At 36.1% G+C, this 23088-nt stretch overlaps 1 protein-coding gene across 2 annotated transcripts in view; it reads left to right on the forward strand.

Annotated features, from left to right (window-relative positions):
- Positions 1 to 23088, forward strand: part of KCNIP4 (potassium voltage-gated channel interacting protein 4) — a 430246-nt gene that overhangs the window by 42803 nt on the left and 364355 nt on the right. Inside the window, exons 1-2 of one of the 2 annotated variants that reach the window (XM_040588329.1) lie at positions 978 to 1116; positions 1900 to 2048. The exons of the other annotated variant lie outside the window; for it this stretch is intronic. Coding sequence (XP_040444263.1) covers positions 1901 to 2048 — 148 coding nt within the window. The 5' untranslated portion in view covers positions 978 to 1116; position 1900. Of the gene's footprint in view, positions 1 to 977; positions 1117 to 1899; positions 2049 to 23088 lie in introns of those variants that run through there. 2 annotated transcript variants of the gene reach the window in all.

Here is a 23088-nt window from a genome sequence, read left to right on the forward strand (position 1 = left end):
AGAATTTTCAGAAACTCTGTTACTAGATTGAAATTCAGCTCACTATGGTAGTGGCTTGTGATGGGAATACAGCCATGGCTGGAATGCTCTGTCATGCCGTGGGACTCAAAGGACCTGATACCAGCAAGTACTGTTCCAACAGTGTAAATTCAAGCCTTGTTCAGTTCTAAATAGCAATGGGCTTGAAATATATCCCTAGATATGAATCTGAATGAAAGTGCTCCCCTTTACTTTGGCTGCCTAAAAATTGGTTATTATGACCTATGCTTCACTGCCATTACGGACAGAATTCACTGCTGATTGATAGGCTGTTTGCAGAGGTGGAATTAGTATGCTTAAAAAACTCCATCCTAGCCTGTGCTGATAGACCTGAGATGTCTCCATTTGTTACAGTTAGGTACGGGGTTTGGTATGTGACATTTTGTGCAAAGCAAAAGAGTTAAACCACAGTTCAAATGTACACAGGACATTTCACATACATGAAACATGCAATTTTATATAATGGGCATTAATTCAGTTAGGTGGAAAGCTGACTGATTAAAAACCCTTGGAGTTCTAGTGTCTTTTAAAAAATAAATTTCAGGAAATGAAAACTTGTTCCTTGATTGTTTTGCATAATCAATAGAAACTGCTGATGCAAATACACACAGTAAGGCTATGTGTTACATCACGCTTGCTTTCTTAAGGAAGCAGTAAGTTTACAATTAAGAAGTCAGCCTTGTTTCTCAAAGTCTGCTCTGTACTGTGACCAATACCAATTATTTTTTTTTCTTTGACTCTTTCCTGACTTTTGTCTTTAGAACTTAAATTGTGTTTAATGTTAGATTCAGATTGAGGATGGCAGCACAGTGTGAGGGAAAAGGAGGGGAGTAAAATCGGGGCCACTTTGTTGTCCTTCTGCTGTCTGGGCGCAGTTACTGCCTGTAATTAGAGTAGCTCCCCTGGTGCAGCCTGTGGCCGGCTGTCAGAGGGCTGCTGCGGCGTGCCATTTGGTTCTGTCCTCGGCAGCACTCATCTCCTCGGCATCTCAGGCTGGAGCCTGCTGAAAAGCAAACGGGAATGCTGTTTAGGACTCCTGTGTGACCTTGGAGTAGCATAAAATTCCTGGAGTACTGGGTAGGTGCCTTTTCTTGGGTTTATGGCACTGGAGTAGGGCTTTGGTTAGGTCCTAGCCAGCGCTGGTTGTTGCTGCTGGCCCCTGGCTCCTTCGAAGTGGCAGTCTATCAAGAAAAATAATGTCATATAGAAATTTATTGGTCTGCCTGTGTGATTCAGAAGGTAGTGTAGAGAAATGGTCCCCAAGTGTACAACTGGCTTTAAGTGGTTCAGCTGCTTTTCTGCATTTGAGTGACAGTGGTATTAAGGCAGCACAGAATCCCAACTATTCATCTTTTCTGGGTAAAGCAGCTGTCTTTCAATAACAGCTAGAGGAATGCAGCTCTCCTCTATGACACTGATGTAAGGCAAGCTAAGATAGGAAGGATAATAGGTTCATGCATAGAGGATTACATTATTTCCTATACCTAAACAACTGACTAAGGTAAGAGGTAAATAGTTATTTACCATGTAAAAATATCCTATAATTTATATCATTTAAGTAAAATCAATTTTTTTAAATAGTAGATAAAATGTGATTTTTCCCCATCTGTATTTTTTACAAATACATTAATGTTCCAGATAAATAATTCAAAACAAAAGAATATGAATACAATAATTCGATCTAAGTTAATTAATACTAAGAGTTTATGAGCTAAGAATAATGGTTAATAAGATCCTAAAGCTTTTCCCTTTATCCCCAGTCTGTCTCCTCCCTTCTCCCCCCATCTCCCTTACCCCAGCCTATGGATTTAAGTTGTGTATATATGCTTCAGGAAAACTAAAGGTTAAGTTTTTGTTTAGGATGGAAATGTTAGCCTCTGAGAAGAAAACACATGAAGGGAATGAAGATTTGCAACAGTATCATCAGAAGCCTGCAAACTGCAAGAAATTGCTTAGAAATTGCTGCTTGATAAAGCGAATTTTTGCCTGGAAAAGTTTGAGCTCTAAAGGTACCTTTCCTACTGAAATTTTTAGTGTAGGAGAAATTGTTGTCTTTCCATGAATTCTGAATTTTTGATACACTGGTATTACTGAATTTAGCATCAGTCAAGTTACAGGTACAAAAAGTCTCTGCTGTCTTCGATCTATTGTGTAAAGAGATTAAAAATGGTACAGCTTTGATTGAATGTGCTTTATCATAATGTGATATAAATAATGGTACTGAATGAGCCTTCATTTTGTAGCACATCAGAATACATCATCTGCAGAAAAGGTCTGCAGAAAAAAATAAACCTTCAATCAGAAGATAAATGAATAAATGTAAAATCCCAGCAATTAAATGCATCAACTTATCGGGGCCCAACCCAAAAATCTGTTTTGATAAGTAAAACCTCCTTTGATCACTGTCAGAGTATATTTACATGAAAATTACGTGGTCAATCCCTTTGCCTTTGAGGAAATGGAGAAAGGTAACATCCTGTCACTTTCATACACCATGATGATATGTACTGTATTTATTAATAAATACTGAAAGAAATGCTTCATTTTAAATTGGAAGTTGGCTGTGAAATAGCTCACCAATTGGAAGTTTAACTCTTTTATGAATAATAAACTGAAATGCAACCATCCTGAAGTGATGGTTAATCTGCTTCATGTTATTTTCCTCAAGAACATACACGTAGTTAAGGATTTGATTCAGCAGTGATCCCTTTTTTTACCATTATATTTGTACTTTGCAGTATTATGTAAAAACAAAACAAAAAAATGCCCCAGACAACCCTTTTGTGTTTTGGCAGCATTTTTCATCACACACACACACCCACCCTTCTCCAGGTCCTCAGTATACTAAATTTGTGTCAAACAGAATGAAAAAAATGCATGAGGTTGTTTTGTCATGAAGACCTAAGTCACCATATCCTGAGTGATTTATTATTTACACATTTACTTCAAAGGATATGCTCTAGTAGCTTAGTTTCAGCATTTAGAACCAGTGAGCTCGTTAGATGCAACCTACCTCTGCCTCTGGTTTTAAACTGCCCTTAGCCCTGTATTATCCAAGTAAACAAGTGTTCGATATGACTTTTCATCTAAGCATAATCATTTAGCTATTCTTGGCCATTCATTTTTAAAGCTTTAGGGTAATATTTCCAACAAATGGCTGTTTTAATCACCGTACATGTTTGATTTCTGATTACTGTATCAGTTTGTACATGTAATTCCCTGCACTTTCATTTATTTTTGTATTGTTACCAGAGCTAATGAAGCCAAAATTAATTTCCTGTAACCCTTTCAAAACATTCATCCTTTTGTTCATGGGAATTTTAGAATTTTTTTTCACTGGATGATTTATTAGCAATCTCAGTGGGCTAAGGAATCAGCTTTCTGGAAATGGTGTGGGAATCCAAAGTGACTTGAAGTTGCTTTAACCTGAAGTTAATAGGTCTGATTCTTCAGTACCTTTAAACTGGCTAATTATTTGCCCCTCTGGAAAGGGTCTTAAAACAGTCAATAAGTAATGAAAGAACTGAAGATTTATTTTGTCTTGGTAAAGTGAATCAGCAGATCTATGAATCACTGCAAAATGAGGCTCAGTTAAGTTACTCTGGGTTACTCCAACAGAGACAAAATCAGAATTTGACACAGTTTTAGCTCAAAATGAAGCTATTGATTTTGCTTTATCTAGTACCAAATGATAGAAAGCACATTTCCATAAGGATACCTTTACAAGAACCTTTGAATATTTATCAGGATCAAGAAGACTAACATCCTGAGGTACTTTCTTCAGCACTGTTCTCTTGTCCAAAGTGATCCACTGGCCAAGTAGGTTTTCTTGGCTTCAGTGCTGGAGCCTACTGACGTCTGTAACACAGGTTGTATACGGCGTATCCTACTGAGTTCCTGAGCCACAGCTAGGTAAGCTTTCATGCATGTAAACGAGCGGGGGGCATTTCTAAAACCCTCTAGGCATGGCCATGGAGATGCTCATCCATTCTCTGGAATAAGTTAAGTCAGCAAGAGGTCTGCTGTAATTTAACCTTCCTCCTATTAGCCATGACACTGCTGTGGTAGCTCCAGAGCACCTGGCTACCAAGATACTTGGTCAATACCTACTGTTTTCTGTCAGCAGGATGAAGGTGGTTTACAAATGGTATTGTGGTCACTCCTTCCCACTTAGGTATTTTTTTTTTGTGCAAATCATATTCCCCATTGGTTGTCTTAAGCTACCTTACTGGTAAAATGGTATAAAAATAGTCATTAGGCAGTTAAAGTTTGGAGTTTAGTACTTAAAAAGCAATGGAAATGTTCCTGTTGGTATTTTTAAAAATTAATGAGAACTATAAATACTGAATTGTTTGGTAATTCACTGCCATTACAATAATTTTTACCTGGAAATACTGTAAAGTAATGCATAATTAATCTTTATTTTAAAACATTATTTCTGCTATACAATTTGATTTTCATATTTTAGTTTATTTGTATGATTTTGAAACTGACTTTGTCAACATGTTGTTTTTACTTTATAGAATTAATTATACTTTCAGAGACAATTTCCATTTATGAATTTGGAGCAGGCAAATAAATACTTGATTTACTGCAATGTTCAGATGATTTAACTCTATTTTCAGAATAAATAGTCTTCACTCTTGTGAAAAAATCTTAGAATGCCCTAGCACTGGTGATGTCTTCTTGCTCTTCCTGCTACAACATCCCCCATAGGAATAAGAAGAATATTATAACATAGATACAGGAAACACTCAGCCTTTTTCTATGCAGCATTTAAACAGCATGAATTTAATGCAGTAGTGATTGCTGCAAAGGGAGAACAAGAGAATAAATAAAAAAAGAGCCTTATTGTACTAAAGAAAAGTAAATGGAATAACATAGTTGTCAACGGGAAGCAATTCCACACTGAAGACACTATTTTAGTCAATGCTCGAGGCTCAGTAGTTTGACCAATTCCCTCACACCGTAGTTTCAGAGAGCAGATCTGTCGTACCAGGCTAGAGGAACATACTATGACTATTGCCAGGTATACATCAGTGAGAGCTTGACACTGCGATAAGCTCTAGGCATGAATTTAAAGCGTGTGTTGAAAAACTGGAGGGGTGCAAAGATTTTGCTTCCAAAAATGAGCAGCCCTGAAGTATCTCCTCACTAAACTGGCAACCTACTCTGTTAATGCAGGGCAGTTATGAGTCTTTTGTGATGGTTCCATGCCACTAATATACATTCTGCTGCAGATTTTATGAAATGCAAATGAAAGACTCTAAGAGGACAACTTGTCTGTCAGAAAGATAAATTTGAATGAATTTTACTGCTGACTCTGCATTGCATACTGCTAAAAATATTACAGATTATCAACCATTTATTTATAAACTTTTTAAAACTGTTTGCATTTCCTCAAACCACGTATTTATGAGTTGAGATATGAATAATTTAGGAATAATTACAAGCTGTCAATCAACACATGTATTTTTCCCTGTCAAATAGTATATTTGACAAAATATTTAAGGGAAAAATAACCCAAGTTATTTGAGAACTAGTTAAAATGTTCTGCTTTCCCCAGGGTACTTCATATACTCTCAGGCCTTGGATAATTCAAAATATTCCTGCTGGAGATTGTCAATGCTGTTTTTTTAAAATATGGACTTCTTGTGAATAGGAGAATAGTTTGTCCCTTGTGGTCCATTTGCCTTTTCTTCTCCAATGCAAATATGTTGAGCGTTACTTTGAATCCAGTCACATCTCAGACCATGAAAAGAAATTTTTTTTCCGGTTGTTCAAAATTAACAAGAAGCTTTATTAATATTGAACAGGGATCCTTTGGACTGAAATTCTTCCAGTGTCTCTCTGTGTGTCTCTCTGTGTTTTTGTGTGCCTGTTTGTACCCCTTTTCCATTGAGACAAGAAGCAATGGGGCAAAGGCAACCCGAAAGGTAGGCAGTGGTGACAGCAGGATTTGTAATCCAATATCAAAGCCCTCAATTGCCTTCATTAGAAACTATCATGACAACTAATTAGGAAAAGGGTTGTTTTGTAATTTTATTACTGAAGCAAAAGCATCTTCTTTTTGGTTGCTTGTGCATGGGACGATAGTTGCTGAAATTTGTCTGGTCCTAGTCACCTTTTCCTACGAGGAGAATATGGAATAAATGGCATAGATAAAATGACAGAAAACAACAATAAATAAGAGATATCCACTTCATTCCCTTGGCCCAGTAGCTGGTCGTCACTAACAGTCCTCTCTCAAAGGTTTGCTGATACACAGTTCAGATTTTAACTTCTCCAGTAACTGAATTGTTATGGCCTGTCAGATGTGTTGTTTCTTACTTCATGTCATGTCATGTCAAACTACTTCATGTAGTTTTCCGAGGATTTTCTTTTCCCACGGTTTTCTCACAGATGCTTTGAGCAATGTTGGGTTTCTGTTGAAATTACAAAATTACATCATGAGAGGACTTCATATGTGCTTTAGGAAAAAATTGTCCTATGTGCCTGTAGAGCTGCATTTCCCATGACTTTGCTATTTTGAGGCTGAAAGCCTCTAAGAGAAGAAGAAGAGAGGAGAGAGAGGGAGATGGAGGAAGGCAAGGAGAGGTGGGAGAAAGAGAGAGACCAAGGACCATGTCCCTTGCTAGACCCCCTTCTCCTTTCCATTCTAGGTGGTCAATATGTAAATAGATCATACCCTATGAAATCTTCCCTGAGTGCGCAGTAAACAGGCTTGGTAGCCTGTTACTGCATGTATTAACCACTGAAGAGATTAACATATCTGAGATTTTGTGTTCTGAAGACAAAGAATTTAAAATCTAAAAATGGAACCTTTCATGGTTTTTAGGCAATACAGAAACCTTTATTTTGTAAAAAGTACAAGAACAGAATTTTACTTGGGATTTCAAAAATGAGAAATGTTTAGCCAGTTTCATCTATTTGAAATATTTATGAAAACGTTTTACAATTTGATGATGAAGCTCATGGTGTAAATGTTAATATTAAGTAAGCTAGCTATTAAAATCAGGAAAAGTTACAAGATTAAAAACTTGTTCGCTTGCTGGTTTTTAATAACTTTTTTTCAGAGGAAATTACATTGTTCAGTATTGCTTTAGGTATTTAATTACAATGAACTGTGAATTAGCACTGTTTTCTTACTCAGCTCTAATAAGGTAGAGGTTTTGTGGTGCCTTATACTGCCTGGCTCACTGTGCAAATGTTCCATTTTATGTTACAAAAACTTCACCTTCTGAACGAATACTGCATACATTGTATATGCATAACTTTGCAAGTCACTGAACTGGATGAAAATGTGGATTTATTCCACTTATTTGTAAAGGTATTGCAAGTAATGAGCTATATTTCAGATCTCTTCCATAAAACCAATATAGGACTCTATGCTTAGCTAAATAATTCTCCATATTAGAATAGAGATGTAGTTGTGCATATTTACTAGGTATGAAGAGATTGTTTAGAAAACGTTAATAAAACATGGTGGAAAGAAAAAGAAAAAAGCTAAGGGATAATAGTCTATTTTTAGTATTTTTTGTTTTGCTTTTCACCAAAGCCTATTCATCCATTGTAATCTCGGACAAAGGAGTTTGTATTAAGAGATGCGGCAAAAAAGGGAACCTTATAGTTTGTTCCCTTCTTACCAAATGCTAACTCTGAAAGACAAATCATGGCAATGAAATTAGAGGCTCTCCCTGGCAAATATAATTTTCTTTTAAACTTGTAGCACAGAGTCATCTAATCTCAATAAGGCTTCTAATACTCTCTTCAGGGTAGCAGTAATAGTTAATGGTACAAATTAACAGGAAAGTGTATTATGCAGGAATGTTTGTTGTCTTTCAGGTCATTAAAAGGGGAATTGGAAAAACATTAATTCTCACAACTTAGAGTCATTCCAGAGTGATTAATGTTTTCAAAAGGGCTTTTACTGTGAATTTGTGTACAGACTTGCTAAATTGAACAATGGATATAGCTAATGAAAATGCAACGCTCTGACACACTTTTGTAAGTATGTATAAAATTATGTAGCACCATTTTTGGCTCAGGAAAGTTTAATAACCACTCTCCTATATTTCTCTTAGGAAAAAACCTATGAACATATATCTTCTGAAGCTTTTAATACTTCTTAAAATTTTTAAATTAATACTTAGAGGCCACTGTCATGACAAAAGACTGGGCTGCTTTACTCTGTACATACAAGGTTTTTAAATATTTCCAAATTTAAAAATAAAATTGCACAAATCTTGCAGCAACCACTAATTTACAATTTGGGGAGAATTCATACATGCCTCTTCAGAGCCCTTGAAACAGTTACTAGTGCCTATAAAAGCAAGTATTATTCATAACTAAGTTTTTAAAGATGCTTAATACAAAGATAGCAAGTGGCAAAGTGCAGATTATGGAGTCAGTTCTCCTTAGAGTGAACACGCTTGTAAGGAAAAGGATATTTCATGGGAATTAGATTTCCTCAGGGTTTGACATTTGAAGGATTAAATATCCTCCAGAGTTCACCCCTGAGAAACATGGCTGAGAAAAATGTGAGTGTAACACTTTATGGAGGTACTGCTTTATGCTTCCCTGGCTATGTGAACATTACACAACAATGTATGTTTCTCTTTTTCTCTTGGAAGTTTGTTTCCTTCATGTCAGAATGGATTTTTATGATCTCCTGCAATTGCCACCTTTGTAATCCTGGCATTGTAGTTACTAGGAGGGACATGATATTGGAAGATGAAGCGTTAACTCATGGCAGATTGCTGACTAAAAGCTCTACATTTGCAGAAGAACATATTGAACTCCAAAGCTTTTTCTTTGCATTTTGATTCTCTTTCTTTTCCTACTGACCAGTGTTAGGACCAAGCAATTTGCATAACCTTCCAAAGAGACAGTGCATAGTTTTAAACTAACTCTAATTAACAGCTTTGAAGAGTCCCTTTTTATTAACCATTTAGTTCTTGATTAATCATAGTGAATGTGTGGGGTTTTTTAATATAAAAAGCATGAGGAACCATCGAGCTGATGAACCTTTCCAGGGATGCCACTCTGGACTCTGCATAATGAAATATTATTTTTCCATTGAAATCATTGATCCTGCTTATCAATGCTCACCCTATTCTTCAATCAGTTTAAACTGTTAGCAAAACCAATCCTAGCATCTTCTTGAATTTGGCTGAAGAATAAAAGGAATAGCTGATTAACTGCTCTTTAATCAGCTAGTTATACAAGAAATAGGACTCTTTCTCTAATTCTCCTTGTTCCTCTAGTGTTATTTGGGTTAATGCTTCAATATCATGCAGATAATTAAAAATGATCCATTTCAATACAACATAGAAACTATACACCCTGAACATAAAAGCAAACTATGAAGTTCTGACCTCTCCATTTGAAAATCTGATGCCTAACTTTGTTTCCCCAGATTTTCCTTCATTGTTATACAGAGGTCAGTGTCCCATTGGAAAAAAAAAATAAGATTGGTAATTTATTGAAAATCTATTACTTAAAAATCAAGTTCTACACAATCAAAAGTTTGGAATATAATAAATGTAGAGTATCACCACTTTTAGGAAATTAAAATATATCCTTTATGAAATCATTATATACTTCTATTTAGTCTCTGTACTCCCAGTGTCTTTGATTTCTACTGTGTCTGCCAACTGCTACTTTTTTATTTTAAAACATTCTATCAATCAAAAACTAATAGGCTGAAAAAGTGTATTAGATTAAGTGGAAGAACTTTTATATTCATGGCATACTTAGAAAATGGAATCAATCTTTAAATATCTTGCCACTTTCCATCTGGGCATTATTCCAGCAATTTAAATGGCTAAATATATTGAGAGTATTCCAGATTAAATGGTAGCTCTGAATGTCTTTTTATAAATGGTATGGTCCTTAAAGAACTGAATTTGTTGTCGTGGTTAACAATATCTGCATTTTGTTTACCAAAGTGTACTGAATAATAGCGTAGTATAACACAACTTTGTTTGTGAGTATCTGTCCCTGGAAAAAACCCTGCGACTAGAAGGAGCACTTCTACTGCAGATCAAGCAAGCTGTCAGAATCATCAGCTTCTTCAAAGTATGCAAAGCCAGCTCTTTTTCCTTTGGTTTTTTTTGGTGGTGTTTTTTGTTTTTTGGTTGTTTTTTTTTTGACATGGTGAAGCATTATGTCTGGATAACCTTTCACAAAAGATCAAATTAAAGGAAAACCAACATATCTTAGAAGTAGAAAGTTAGGGGAGAAGGTAGAGAGAAACAGTAAGGACCAAATAAACCAGAATGACTAAAACAATAAAATTACATATTGCTTGCTTTGCTTCTTTTCCCCATTTAATTGTTGCTGTCAGCTTTCTTGAATGCTTGTTTCTGTTGGAGTCTGCAGTGTTATTGTGACAGTTCTTCTGGCAGGCAACAGTTATGACAGGATAGATTTGCCCTCCTTTCAGCCCAAAAAGGGTAAGTGGGAGGGCCTGGTGCTCTTCATTCCTGCAGTAACGCCATCCTGCTGGAACCTCCCAGCTGTTCCTTTGAGTAGCGTTATCTTCTTGGCAAAGAGATGTGTTCTCAGTTGCTTAATTTTCTTACTCATCTTTCTGCATGCAAGAGCTCAGAAGAAGTCTGTAAGGAGCTGGAGTTCATCACCAAGCAATCTAAATGTTTAGTGGGCGCAATGACTGTATTAGTCATACGTGGCAACACTGCAACTGAATTTTGCAGATCACCTCAACCAAAAGCCAACAAACCTGTACTGTGTATCAAAGCAGAAGGCATACTTGAATTCACATATGTCAAAGAACATGGTGCTGGAAATATTGAGCTACCTAAGCACTTTTGGTACTGTTCTCCGTAACCCTCCACCCTTCAGGCCAACCTGATTTCTTTGTTTGACAGGCTGGGGAAAGGAGAATTATAATGGGCCAACAAATTTAAGGTTTAGTTCCTATAATACCAAAATTCCTTTTCTAATACATCATTCAATTTGTGCTATCTTTGGCCCTGTGACTGCAAAAGCAAGCTACTTGGATGAGTTGGGGGTCATCATTCCCAACAGTAGAGAAAACCTGTTTCTGACAATAGAAGGTCTAGGGCAACAGGAATGTGAAGCTGGTTCATTACGTGCTTCAGGGCTAAGCATATGCATAGGTTAAGGTTGTCTTGAATGTAACAGCAAGAGGGACTAACAGCAAGAATATGTAGTATTTAAACTTCTGTCAATTCAGATTACCAAGTTCCTTCGAATATGACTAGCATCGATTCATATGACTTCTTTCTTACACGTCATGCATATATATATTTAAAGCCATTAATGTGCTACAGCTTTTGAGTGTAGCGTCTTATCAGCTGAGCTGTTACAAATCTCTCTATGTTTGTCTTTGCACGGGCTGGTTGAGAAGTAAAATTTTTTAACTTAAGACCCTTCAGTTGACAAGAGCTACCTTCCCAAGCTGTGATAATTTGACTGCTTTAACTAAGTCCTTTAGTTCATGCCGCTTCTGATGCAACTGAGATGAAAAATGACCATGAGAAACTTCAAACTTGGACGAAGCGAAACAGTATGTCCCTACAAAAACTTAAAACTGATCCTTGTGTTTCTGAATCTCAATATTCTCTGCTATATAAGAAAATGTCTGTAAACCCAGAAAATCTTCCATCTCCTTTTAGTTTTGAATTATATGGGGGCACAATAATCTACTGCAGCTATCGGTTTCTTAGCTGTTGATTTTGCTGAAACCAAAAACCTCTACTTTTTAATAAAAAAAAGTGGAAACTCCCAGGTGATGTAAAGATTTATAGAAATGCTTGTAAGGAAGGTAACAGATTAATTCCTGAGTTGTTGACTGGACAAAACAGGATACAGAAGAGAAAAGATGTCCATATGGTTAATTTATATTGTAGAGCTGGATTTCTTTGTCACAGTGTTCCTACGTGATGTTAGAGGAGTCAGTTAAGAAAAACTTTAGGGATTGACACTGTGTGTTTCTTGTTTTCTGAGTGAATCCTTGGGGTTTGGTTTGCAGGATGTTGAGCACTTGCAGCATTACTAACTTGGCTTTGAACATATATGAAAGAGTGTGTATTAAGCACTGTGAAAATGAACTTCCATGAGTTTCATACCAGGTGCCCAAATTAGTCATTACCTTTGATCTTAATTTCACTGTGTCTCTGGCCTGCATAAAGAATACCCTCTCATCTCATAGGGATGTTGTGAATATACATGTAGTAATGTTTGTGAAGCACTCAGACACTGTAATGATGAACATCATAGAAACTAAACTTTCAGCTCAGATGTTCAATGATGTTTGATAAGTAAATTATGGTAGCACAAAATATGGAGAGAGTGAAGTTTTGCATTTGGTATCCATGAATTAAATTAACTTACCGAAAGAAACTCCTGTTCAAACTATAGCACATGATCTTTTCATTAAAAGGTAGCACCATAATGCAAATGTAGAAAGGGGCTGAACTAATGCTGTTAGTATTTATGATCACAGTACAGTTCTTTTCATGTAGAGTTCCTTTGTAATTGATATATATAGCAAAGTTTCCGAGTGTGAGGAATATATAGCTTAAAATTCAAATCTTGGTTTGTGGGTCTGCTTAAAATTAGCGATAATGTGATTGATTAAAGGATCAGACCCTAAGGTGCGAAGTGTGAAAGGTGTGAGGGATGCAGAATGATGAACACCTTTCCTTTAATTGTGTAATGTTAATTTTTGCCTTGCTGAAATAGAAGAAAATCTTGCTGTAAGAGAATCATAGTAGGATTTTCATTCCATTTGCTTTATGAAAATAACTCTATACTGAATAAGATAGATCTTTATGTAGGAAAGCAAAATATCAGCCATCTGTTGGCTTTGTAAAGTTACATTTTAATATATGCCATATTTGTTTAGAAGAAGAATTTTGGGGGAAGAAAACCCCTTATTTGATTTTTGCTAGAAATGGTTAATGTATCATTTTGAACAAGGTCCTAGTACCTAACTTATTTAACCAATAACCACGTTAAATCTTCATTTACTTAATTTTATGTGGAGCAAATTAGGAAATCTCCAAATCTTAGGAAAAGAACAGGACTTTTTTGAAATTTCATTATCAAAGAAGTTAGAAAAAAACACAACCTCAATGTATTTTTATAATTCAGTTAAGATACAATTGATTCTATAGTAAAAAATAATCAGTATACTATAATTGAAGAGATATTTTTGGACCAATGTACCAGCTGGTATCACAGATGGTACAGATGGCATAAGGCTTTTAATGGGATAAAGATAATGTGTTGGCACAAAGAGAGTTGAGTATATGAACATGTGATTTTTCTTTCCCATTATAAACTGTCTAATCAGTGTAATTTTAATTGATGCCCAATTGATACATTTGTATTCCACAAATCCAGGTAAATACTAAGATCAATACTTTGCAGTCAGTGACATTAGTATTACCTTACTTTGGTCTGGAAAATCTCATAGTAGACAACATACACATATGCCATAGTAGACAACAACACATTAAACATTGCAGTTTAAAAAAAGAATTGTAAGGCAAATTTGATATTATTTGAATGGTCTACCTGACATTTTTAAAGGTGATTGATAGAGAAATTTATGGAAACAACTGAATCCCTCCCAAAGGTTTTATTCTCATGATCTTTGATATTGGTGTAGATGCAGCAAAAAGTATGATAGTAGTATTGGTAATGAACAATCTTGATGATACATGATCAGGAAATCATTCTAATTATTTTCTCTGAAGACTGATAGTGTGGCTGGATATTTCTTGACAGTAGTAAAGGGACCTTACCACATAGTGTGGGTATTACTGGACTTAATTTATTTTCTTACATATGATATCCTGTAATGTAGTGTTGAGTTCAAAAGATTTCTATTTGTATCCCATTCAGAACTTTTATTTTGTCACTTCTCTACTTTGTGTACATTGCACAAGACATAAGAACTACCTACAGTGTATCCTATAGTGGTACTTTCAGTCATGAAGCTGGCAAGACATTGCTAGATTAGGTTTTTCCCCGGTGCCTGAAATAAACCTATCTGCCGCTGACGAAAGTTGCCAGTGGGCATTTTGCTGTCTATCCAGACAATTGCATCCAAATTCTATATTCTTTGATATTCAGAAGTGCTTTCTTCATTGAAACGGATTGTTTTATCTTTTCAGGTTAGGCAAAACCTCCAGAAATATCTAAACTTTTGTTTGACACACCTAGATTGCTAAGCATATTTAATAGAATATTATACCCAAAGACTCATTACTGCAGTATTACAGCCATTTCCAGATCATACAGAAGCGTGGCTAAAGGTGCTAGGATTTGTATAGTGATGGAAGCCTTGATTTGGAATTAATTTCACACAGATCCTAAGCCTGGTGATTGTTAGGGCATATTGAAACAAAGCTAGAAAAAACTTATCTGGTTGGGATAACAAGTTGCTGCATTCGGTCATGAATCTAGAAGAAAACTCGCATAGTTTAATGCCCCAAGGAAAAACTTCTGAAGGAAGGGAACGGCTCAGGACAGGGCAAACCCTGCTGGTTTCCTGATCAGGAACTGCAACACTCCTCTGAATGGCTGTGGCTGGAGAAATACTCAAAACTTCAAAATGTGCCCTTATCACAAGTGCTTTTTGCCCCTGAAGTGTTTTTTTATTTTCTTTGTGTGGGACTATCCCACTTGTAATTAGGTCCCACTTGTAAATATAAATTCTGTGTTCCTTTAAGGGTGCTGTAGTCATTCAGTCCTTGTATAAGCATCAGGAAGGTAGGACTGATTGTTGCCCTTGTTAATGCCATTGTGCTTTTATCATTGTATTTAAATGTATATAAAGACAGTATCTAAACTCTGGTCTGGATCCTGGTTTAGATATCTTTGAGTTTATGCTCTAAGGAACCCCTTGAACATTAGACAGAGGAGATTATGCTATTTGGGAATGCCAAAACATCAGTTCATTATGTTGACAGAATACAATAAATGAGCTGATAAATCACAAAAAAGCAAATGGCTTAGGAGAAATAAGTGAGTATGCCCTACAGAAGGTAGTGAAGCGTGTGCATCGTACAACAAGCATCTAGATTTCTCATACCCTTAGGAAATGTAAAAGATGTTTTCAAAAATTTTAGGAACTAAAATTTTTAGTGAAAATACTGTTCCAGTCACATGTAGCTAGCATCCGTTCTGTTTCCCCTCATTTTATGAGAAATAGCCTTTTCCACATTGAAACATATTATGAAATGAAATACAATTAAGTACTAAGTTGCAAGAACTGCTATTATTGTTCTTTGTGTAGGATGACGGATAAAACCCTACTTTCATTTATATTTCAAAGGTGTGTTTATACCTCTTGGAAATAGCCTGTTAGCAAGTTATCTTTAAACACGTATTGTGAAACAAAGCCTTATTTTGCTATGATGTCTTCTTCCACAGTTAGGTCCTTGGCAATGACAGGGTTTAAAGGGAGTTAACCATTAAGCCACCTCTCTTTAGTGGGTTCCAGTGGGTCCACCCACACAGGACAGGTTTCTGTAATAGCATGTTTCTGTTTTTTTTTTTAGGAGCAAGACCCTGCTGACTACTGAAATGCTTTGACATAGGCTAAAACTTTACCGGCAATGTTTCAGTAAGAAACGTTTGTTGTTTGAAATTTTTGCCTTTTTGTGAATTAAAATGTGATTCCCATGGGTTTTGTATTATTAAAAATAGGGTAATATTTAATATACTAAGAAATAAGTTGACACTCTCATTTGCATAACTAGGGAAGGAGGAATTTGACACAAGAGTAGACATAACATGCAATTATTTTGCCAATTGCCTTTTCACTTTCATTGGGGTGCTATAGATTCAAAGTTGGTAAAATTTCTCCATTTCATTCACAGAAAATGATAGATTAACCTGAAACTTTTACTACTCTTCTTGTCTGTTTTCTACTTTTATTAGTCTATTTTCTTTCTTTGCTCAGAAACTATAGGTTATGATCTCCTCTTTGAAAAGAGTTCAGAAGAACCTTCCTTCAGTATCATAAAGCCCATTGATCCACTTTTGATCAGACCTTTGAAATTGCCAGCTGTTTTATAATTGTCTTGTAATTTTTACTGCTACTATTTCTTAAATGTCTCAGCATAAATTATCATAGACTTTCTGGTTTTGTAAAGCATATAAATGATTTCAACTTGTATTGAACCTCCTTCATAATTATGAGAGGTACTACAGTTCAGTGAGAGGCTGATTTTTAAACAGCAATTAAATTCTTGGTTTCCAGGTCACTTTTTCAGATAAACATATGTCTTGCTTCTTCTCCACACAATATCTATACTGACTGTTAAAAGCATCCTACAGTTGTACTTTCTCTAGCTTTCAGATTCTGATTGCATAATATACAGTTTCCACCAGGATTCGAGATTCTGAAGATTTGCAAACTGCAGATAAAATTGATGCAAGGCTTGTCTTCTGAGCCACTGCTCCACAGAACAGACTTGCATGCAGTTGCTGAAAGAGACATCTTCTGCATGAGTTCTTAAACTGAATTGTTGACTCGTTGTTTACAATAACCAGCAGGGTACCATAGTCCTGTTTCTAAGTGCAAGATGTATGTGGGATTTTTTTTGAGCGATTTCCAGGATAAATTCCAAACTTAGTTTTTGCATCCTACTTACAGTTTTTTGGTTTGATCTTCTTCAACTTAAACTGGACTAGAAATGAAATTGAAAACTTACTGAATTTCAACATTAGAGGGACATATATTCGTATGTTTCAGTAGCTCATAAAATAATTTGAAGTTAACTTTAGAATGTAGCATCTTTTGTCAGAGCAGAAGGTCTGATTGTTACCTGCCTTTCACTGCATTAGGCTCTTGGAGAGGTGAACGGGAAATGATTTATTCTTTTTGCTCAGTGTCAGTTGTGGAAATATTCTTAACCTTTCCTGGAGGAATCCAGTTACCTTTGTTCTTGCCTCTCATTGCTGTGCAGATGAGCTTGAGCTCAGTGTTTTGTTGCCTTTTACTTTTTATAGTAAGATACACTTCTGCAAATTGAGTAAAAAATCTGCCAAATGAGAAATAACACTTAAAGCCCTATTTATGCCAGAAATTAATTACTTCAGGAAGGATAAGGCTGTGGTGAAATGGACCTCTTGCATTTCATAAACATTGACTCTGTCAGCTTTTCTAAGCACCTAGTGATGCTCTATAGGATCCTCTGAGTGAATATTTTTATAATTTTTTAGTTATCTTAATTTCATCCTCACTGTTTTCAAGTTCCAGGCAAAAAGATGGCTATCTTTATTTTTCAATAATTTAATAAATGTTGTAATTCTAAGCAATTTCTAGCCTTTCTTTCAAGTAAAAATTTGTAATCAAAATACTATATGAGTTCATAAGTTCCTTTATTTATAATTATTCCATATAAGTAGTCATTACTAGAGGAGAAAAATGTCTACTTACATGGGTAAGATAATGAGAAATTTCCCCAGGTAATATTTTAGGATAATTATAATCTACTATTTTAGTAAATGGCATGTTAAAAGCATGTTATAAAGCCATCATATTTGAATTAATTACCTAAGTTAAAGGTATCAGATAATTATATCTTGGAAAGGTTCAGTGATTCCACTTCAGGTTTTTTCTACCATGTAATAGAAATATTCTTTCAAATATGCTATACCTTCTGCTGTGAAGACTGATTCAAAATGAAGTATTTGGTTTTAAACTATGAAAATATGTTGAAAAGCAACAATTTAAGATTCTGATGGTGTAATAACTAATTATTTATTTATTTATGTACACGTATATGTTCTAATGTATGTAAGGTAAAATATTCACCAAATATTACTTACCCTGAGACATGTAATCTAAGGGCAGAATTTCTTCTTTCACCTGATCAGTTTAGGAGCAACATTTTTTTAAAGGAAACGTCGGTCAAACCACAGAGATGTATGTATATATTAGTTAAATAACTGCTTGATCATCATCATACACACATATCGGGAATCCAGCTGTTCTTCTGGACAGTGATGTACTATGCAGAGGTACAACAGCTGAGCTTTCTGCAGAGGGAAATAATATGCAAGTGCTAGTGCAGGACCTTCACTAGGCTAATTAGCCGACTAAGCAATGCTAACTATAGCAGGCATTGTGCCACATAAGCAGAGCTGTGCTCCTTCTGAGATGCAGCTATTGCCTATACACAATGCTATTTTTGGAAATTCTGAACTCCTCACCATTTTAGTCAGAGCTAGCTGCATGCATCTAGCTCCCCCTCGGAGTGTGGAGGAAAGAAGGCTGCTTCAAACAGCAGAAAAACTTAAAAGAGAGATAAATGGCATTGAGTTTCTTTCACCTGTGGGCTGGGTCTCCTGGAGGGATACAGAGTCTTAGGCTCAGCACTGCTGAGATCTGCCTCGTTGGCAGGTCTGCCGGGCTGCCACTTGCTCAGTGAGTGCCAGCAAGCCATTTTCTTTCACCTCTAAAACTCGGTAGCTCCTTACAGCTTCGAAAGGAAGACACCACAACAATTGTCCAAGGAAATCTCTTTTTGCTGGTGCCTGTGAGTGGAGAACTGCAACCAGCCAGCTGTTGTTTTTGATGGTTGTTCCAAAACTACTGGAAAAACACGGTTTGAGATGGAGAGAACTGCTTAATGCACCGCAAAGATAAATGTGTTTATTTCAGGTTTGAACTGGTAGGAAATTGATGTTTGGTACAAAATGTGAGTTAAAAAGAAAAGAGCTTTAAATAGAGTAACCTAGGTTTGTTTCTATACAGTGAGAAAACTTGACTGATATCAACATAAAGCCACAGAATCTTTCAGTTGAACCAAATCATAATTTTTCAGTGAAAAATGTTCTGGATATTTATTTTTTTTGTAAGCTATGTGAGTCAGTTTCTTTAATAGAGAAAAATGTTCTTAGCAGTTATTTTGGAGAAATTGTAATGAGTAGGTGATGGGAGTACCAAAACTGCAGCTATTCAGGGTAAGTCATGCTCAGAAGATATCATTAAAAATATTTCTCCTTTGTACTGAAGTCTATCACGATGTTAATGCTTCCCTTAATGAATTAGATACATATTTCTTTTCCATACCTCTTTTTAATGATCTGTAGTTCATTTATCATCTTTAGAAAAGCCCTGGCATGATTTCTAGCTGGTCAAAGACTTTGGGAAGAAATTAATGGATGCAAATTATGATTAATAACTTATTTACTCTGCTTTTCTTTTTACAGCACCAACACCACAGCACATGTGTTCAAAGCACCATGAAATCAGCAAGTAGTAGTATATACAATATATAGAGAAGGTTATTCACTTGGGAAAAAAATATTTTGCAATCTAATAATGCAGCAAGAAACGTTCAGATAGTGCCTTTTGGCCTACAGAAACTCTCAAGTTGTGATGGGAGGTCCCACCATCTCAAAGGCTCTCCATGTCATTTGGGTCAGGCTCCCTGTCTGTCTTGGGTGATGTCAGTAAGTAGTGTCCCTAGTGGTTCCAAGGTCATCATCTCCTACAGAAGACAATCTATCTATTACCAACAGCTCTAGGATGATAAATGGAGGTTTTTATAGAAATCTTGCACATGCTAGTTCTGAACAAGGATGGACTGGTTGCCTGTTTGGTAAAGGAGAGTCTTTTCAACTCTGAAAATGTGATAAGAATTGACCCACTGTATTCTTTAAGAAAAAAGGAGACACCATTCCTGGTATCAAATGGAATGGTAGTCTAAATATCCCATGTAATTCTAGTTTTATCACATGAAATAGAAGAAAAAGAGGAACTTTTTCTCTGCTTCTGGAAGCATTGACAAGTCTTCAGAATAAGATACACTGGGTGGGGGAGTGCTTAGACTATGATTAATGAATACAGTTACTTTTTTTGTCAAATGAGAGAAAAGAAAATAAGCCTATATAATGGACAGGGATGACTGCTCTTAGTTGGTTTCCTCATTTGCCATTTTGCAATCTCATTGGCATGAAAAGGATTGAGCTACTATGGTTGATGTTGGTCATAATAAAGTAAAAATAATTTTATTTCCTTTGAGTCTTTTTTAGCTGGGACTATCTTAAGACTTGAGTGGTTTGGACTTGGCTTGTTTAGCAACTGAAGTTCAAGGTATTTAATTGACTATTAAAATATTCAAGTATATCTTTTATTTCATAGCTTTGGCTTTTTTACATGAATTACTGTGGAAAAAAATACCCAAGAAAATATGTCTATTAGAGAACTTTTCTACTTTGGAACTGAAATTATGTAATACCTACAGAAATGCTATCTTTAGATTGATACAATGGGACAGGTCAAGCAGTGTTCAAAGGCTTAGTATTTTCTGTTTATCAACAATAGATACCAAACATTCTGTTCCTCAGAATCAGAAGCTTTAATTCCTTTTATCTAGCTGCAGAAAGGTTAAAGGAAAAGATTAAGGTATTAAGATTTGTCAGAATTATGAGATTCTCTAAAGCAATTCCAAAGAAGCTTTATTTTGACTCAGCTGCATGATAGCAAAAAACCAACTTTTTTTTTTCTGCTATTGGCTGAGCTATTTATACTTTGCAGTTCACTGAGGAGAGTGCCTGAGGTTATTATTATTTTCCCTCCTTTTTTTTTTTTAAAAAAAAAAAAACAACAGCATTTGAGACTATTATTCAAACGTTTATTTTATTTTGGGCTTGGAATGTTTTAAAATGCCCTTTTTGCCTCCTCATTCACGCTAAGTGACAGTACTGTGAATTTAAATCAGTGGAATAAAATCCATATCATACCAGTCCAGAAAAGCAGGTGATATTTCTTGCAGCCTGAAGGAATGAGACTTGGCCCTTATTTATCTTCTGGAAATGAAGTGAGGGAGCATGGCAGGTGATAACAAAAAAGATAGCAACGTAAACTTCCTCCCTGAAACAGGATCCTCTAAAAATGCAGCAGAAACATGTCCAGTGAAAAGGGTTAGCTGTGTGGAACACTTGTCTGGGAATCCCAACAGAATCAAGTAGCTCTTCTACAACTGAGGATTACTAACAGATACTAGAGACTGGACCAGGTGTTGAATGGTGTAGACCTCTGTTGAATGTTTCTAATTACTCCTTCTTTAGAGTTTAACTTTGCCACCAGTGAGAATTGTTCCACTAACATCAGTGGGTTTTAGGTCAATACAAGGCCAAGAAGAAAAGCTATGAATTGAAAGGAAACAGGTTAAGCACTGGGAAAAGACAGATTTGACTTTGTTCACTATATTTTTATTTTTTTTTAATAGAAACCTGACTTGTGTGCTGGACCTTCTTATTGTTGTTGCTTTTTGGTTTTGTTTTTATACAAGCCAGAATTAATCCATGCAATTCCTTGCTGCAGGATAGAATTGGGACCAAGGTCTTGGCCTGCTGCTAGCTTACGAGTCCATGTCTATTCCATTTTTGAAGCCAGGTGGAAAGGCTGAGAAGCTGTACATGCTGTGGCACAGCAGAACTGTGTGCCCTGTAGCTCGGATCATGGAATGGGCACCAGTCTGTAGACTGGGGCAAAGTGGAACAAACAACAAAGTGTTAAGAACCGTCAGATGATTTTACAGGTTACTTGAGAAAGAGCAAGCTTTTAGGAGATTGATTTATTTAATCAAGGATTTGGGTTTGTTGTCTCTTATTTTTCATGAGTTTATCATTCTCTTATGTGTTCTTTAGGGTGATGGTGTGATGCAGATGGGAACAGCATGGGCTCTTTCACAGTCTCATGAGAAAGTCTATCCATTTTGGGGTATGGTTGATGTATTTTACTTGGATTTCCTGTTGATTTTTTTATATTGGATTGCTTGTGGTTAAAGTAAAGTATCTCTTCTTGAGTTTGAAACCTATTTAAGCCACATTGTTAGCTAATATACCTGTTACATCCTTCTTCCCTATTTCCTTGATGTAAATTATACTCAGCCAGTCAATTCCAAACTTGTTATGTGCATTGGGCTACCAAATACAGGGCAGAAGTTAGGTGTGAGCTAATGAGAAACAAGTTTTCTAGAAAAAATGTTAACAGTTTACATGCAGACATTCAAGCAAAGCTTGATATAATACAAAGGAAATACGAACTCATTCAGCCCTTTTTCTTTGTTTTCCCTATCATGTCTCTTCTGTAATTTGTTGTGTTTTTACCCTTGCCACGCAACTCCGGCCCCCTACTAAATTTCTGTAGGAAATTCTACCAGTCAGTCTTAGCACTGCTCTTTCACTGTCATAAGGCTTTGAGTGTCCACTGGTGCAGTAAAGTATGATGATGCTGGAGGGAGAAATATTGATTTATGTTTTTTATGGTTTTGTTGTATTACTCATTTTCCTTTAATATTCATGGTATTATATTTGGCAATGTAATTAAAACCACCTGGTTTCAGCCATTCAACTATAAGCCCGGTACAGAAACAAACTATTTTAACTTTTTTCTACTCATACAAAAAGCATAATCATATTTCAGAGGCGTCATCTATTATGGATACAGTTGTGAGCAATATGAAAATAGAGAAGCCAAGCTATGCTTCCCTCCCCCAGTATTTTCAGCTTTTTATGGTTTCAGTAGCTGGACTACATTCAGATGAAGGTTCTAATGCAGTTTATAAAATACCTAGAACTGAGCAAGTATGAGCAATACAGGTGCAGGTACTGAATGAAATGATGCATTTTAGGGGCTTCAGGGAGCACACTGGGAGATGGGGCTGCAGTCGCGTCATGCAGGGAGTGTTGCAGGAACCAGGTACAAACATCACTGGCAAAGTATGAGGCCAGAACGTTAACAGCAAAAGCAGCTACCCACAAATGCAAAATGTTTATTATAATCAACATGTAAGAGATAATTTTTAGGACTGGATAGAAAAGTTCTGCAGGTAGGTCTTTTTGCAGTAAGAGTTTGGTAGTACATCCCATCAGCACACAAACCAAGCAGTGTCCTACAGCTGCATCCAGGGAGGATAACAGGGGCCAGGTGTGTCCCATGTGCCTGCTGGGGGCCAGCCTTTCCGTAGAAGTGACTTCACCTGAGCTTTCCTTAGTGGCTTGTGGGTAGGGGGAGTCATGATTAGG

Source organism: Falco naumanni, chromosome 1, assembly GCF_017639655.2.
Source record: "Falco naumanni isolate bFalNau1 chromosome 1, bFalNau1.pat, whole genome shotgun sequence".
NCBI lineage: Eukaryota > Metazoa > Chordata > Aves > Falconiformes > Falconidae > Falco > Falco naumanni.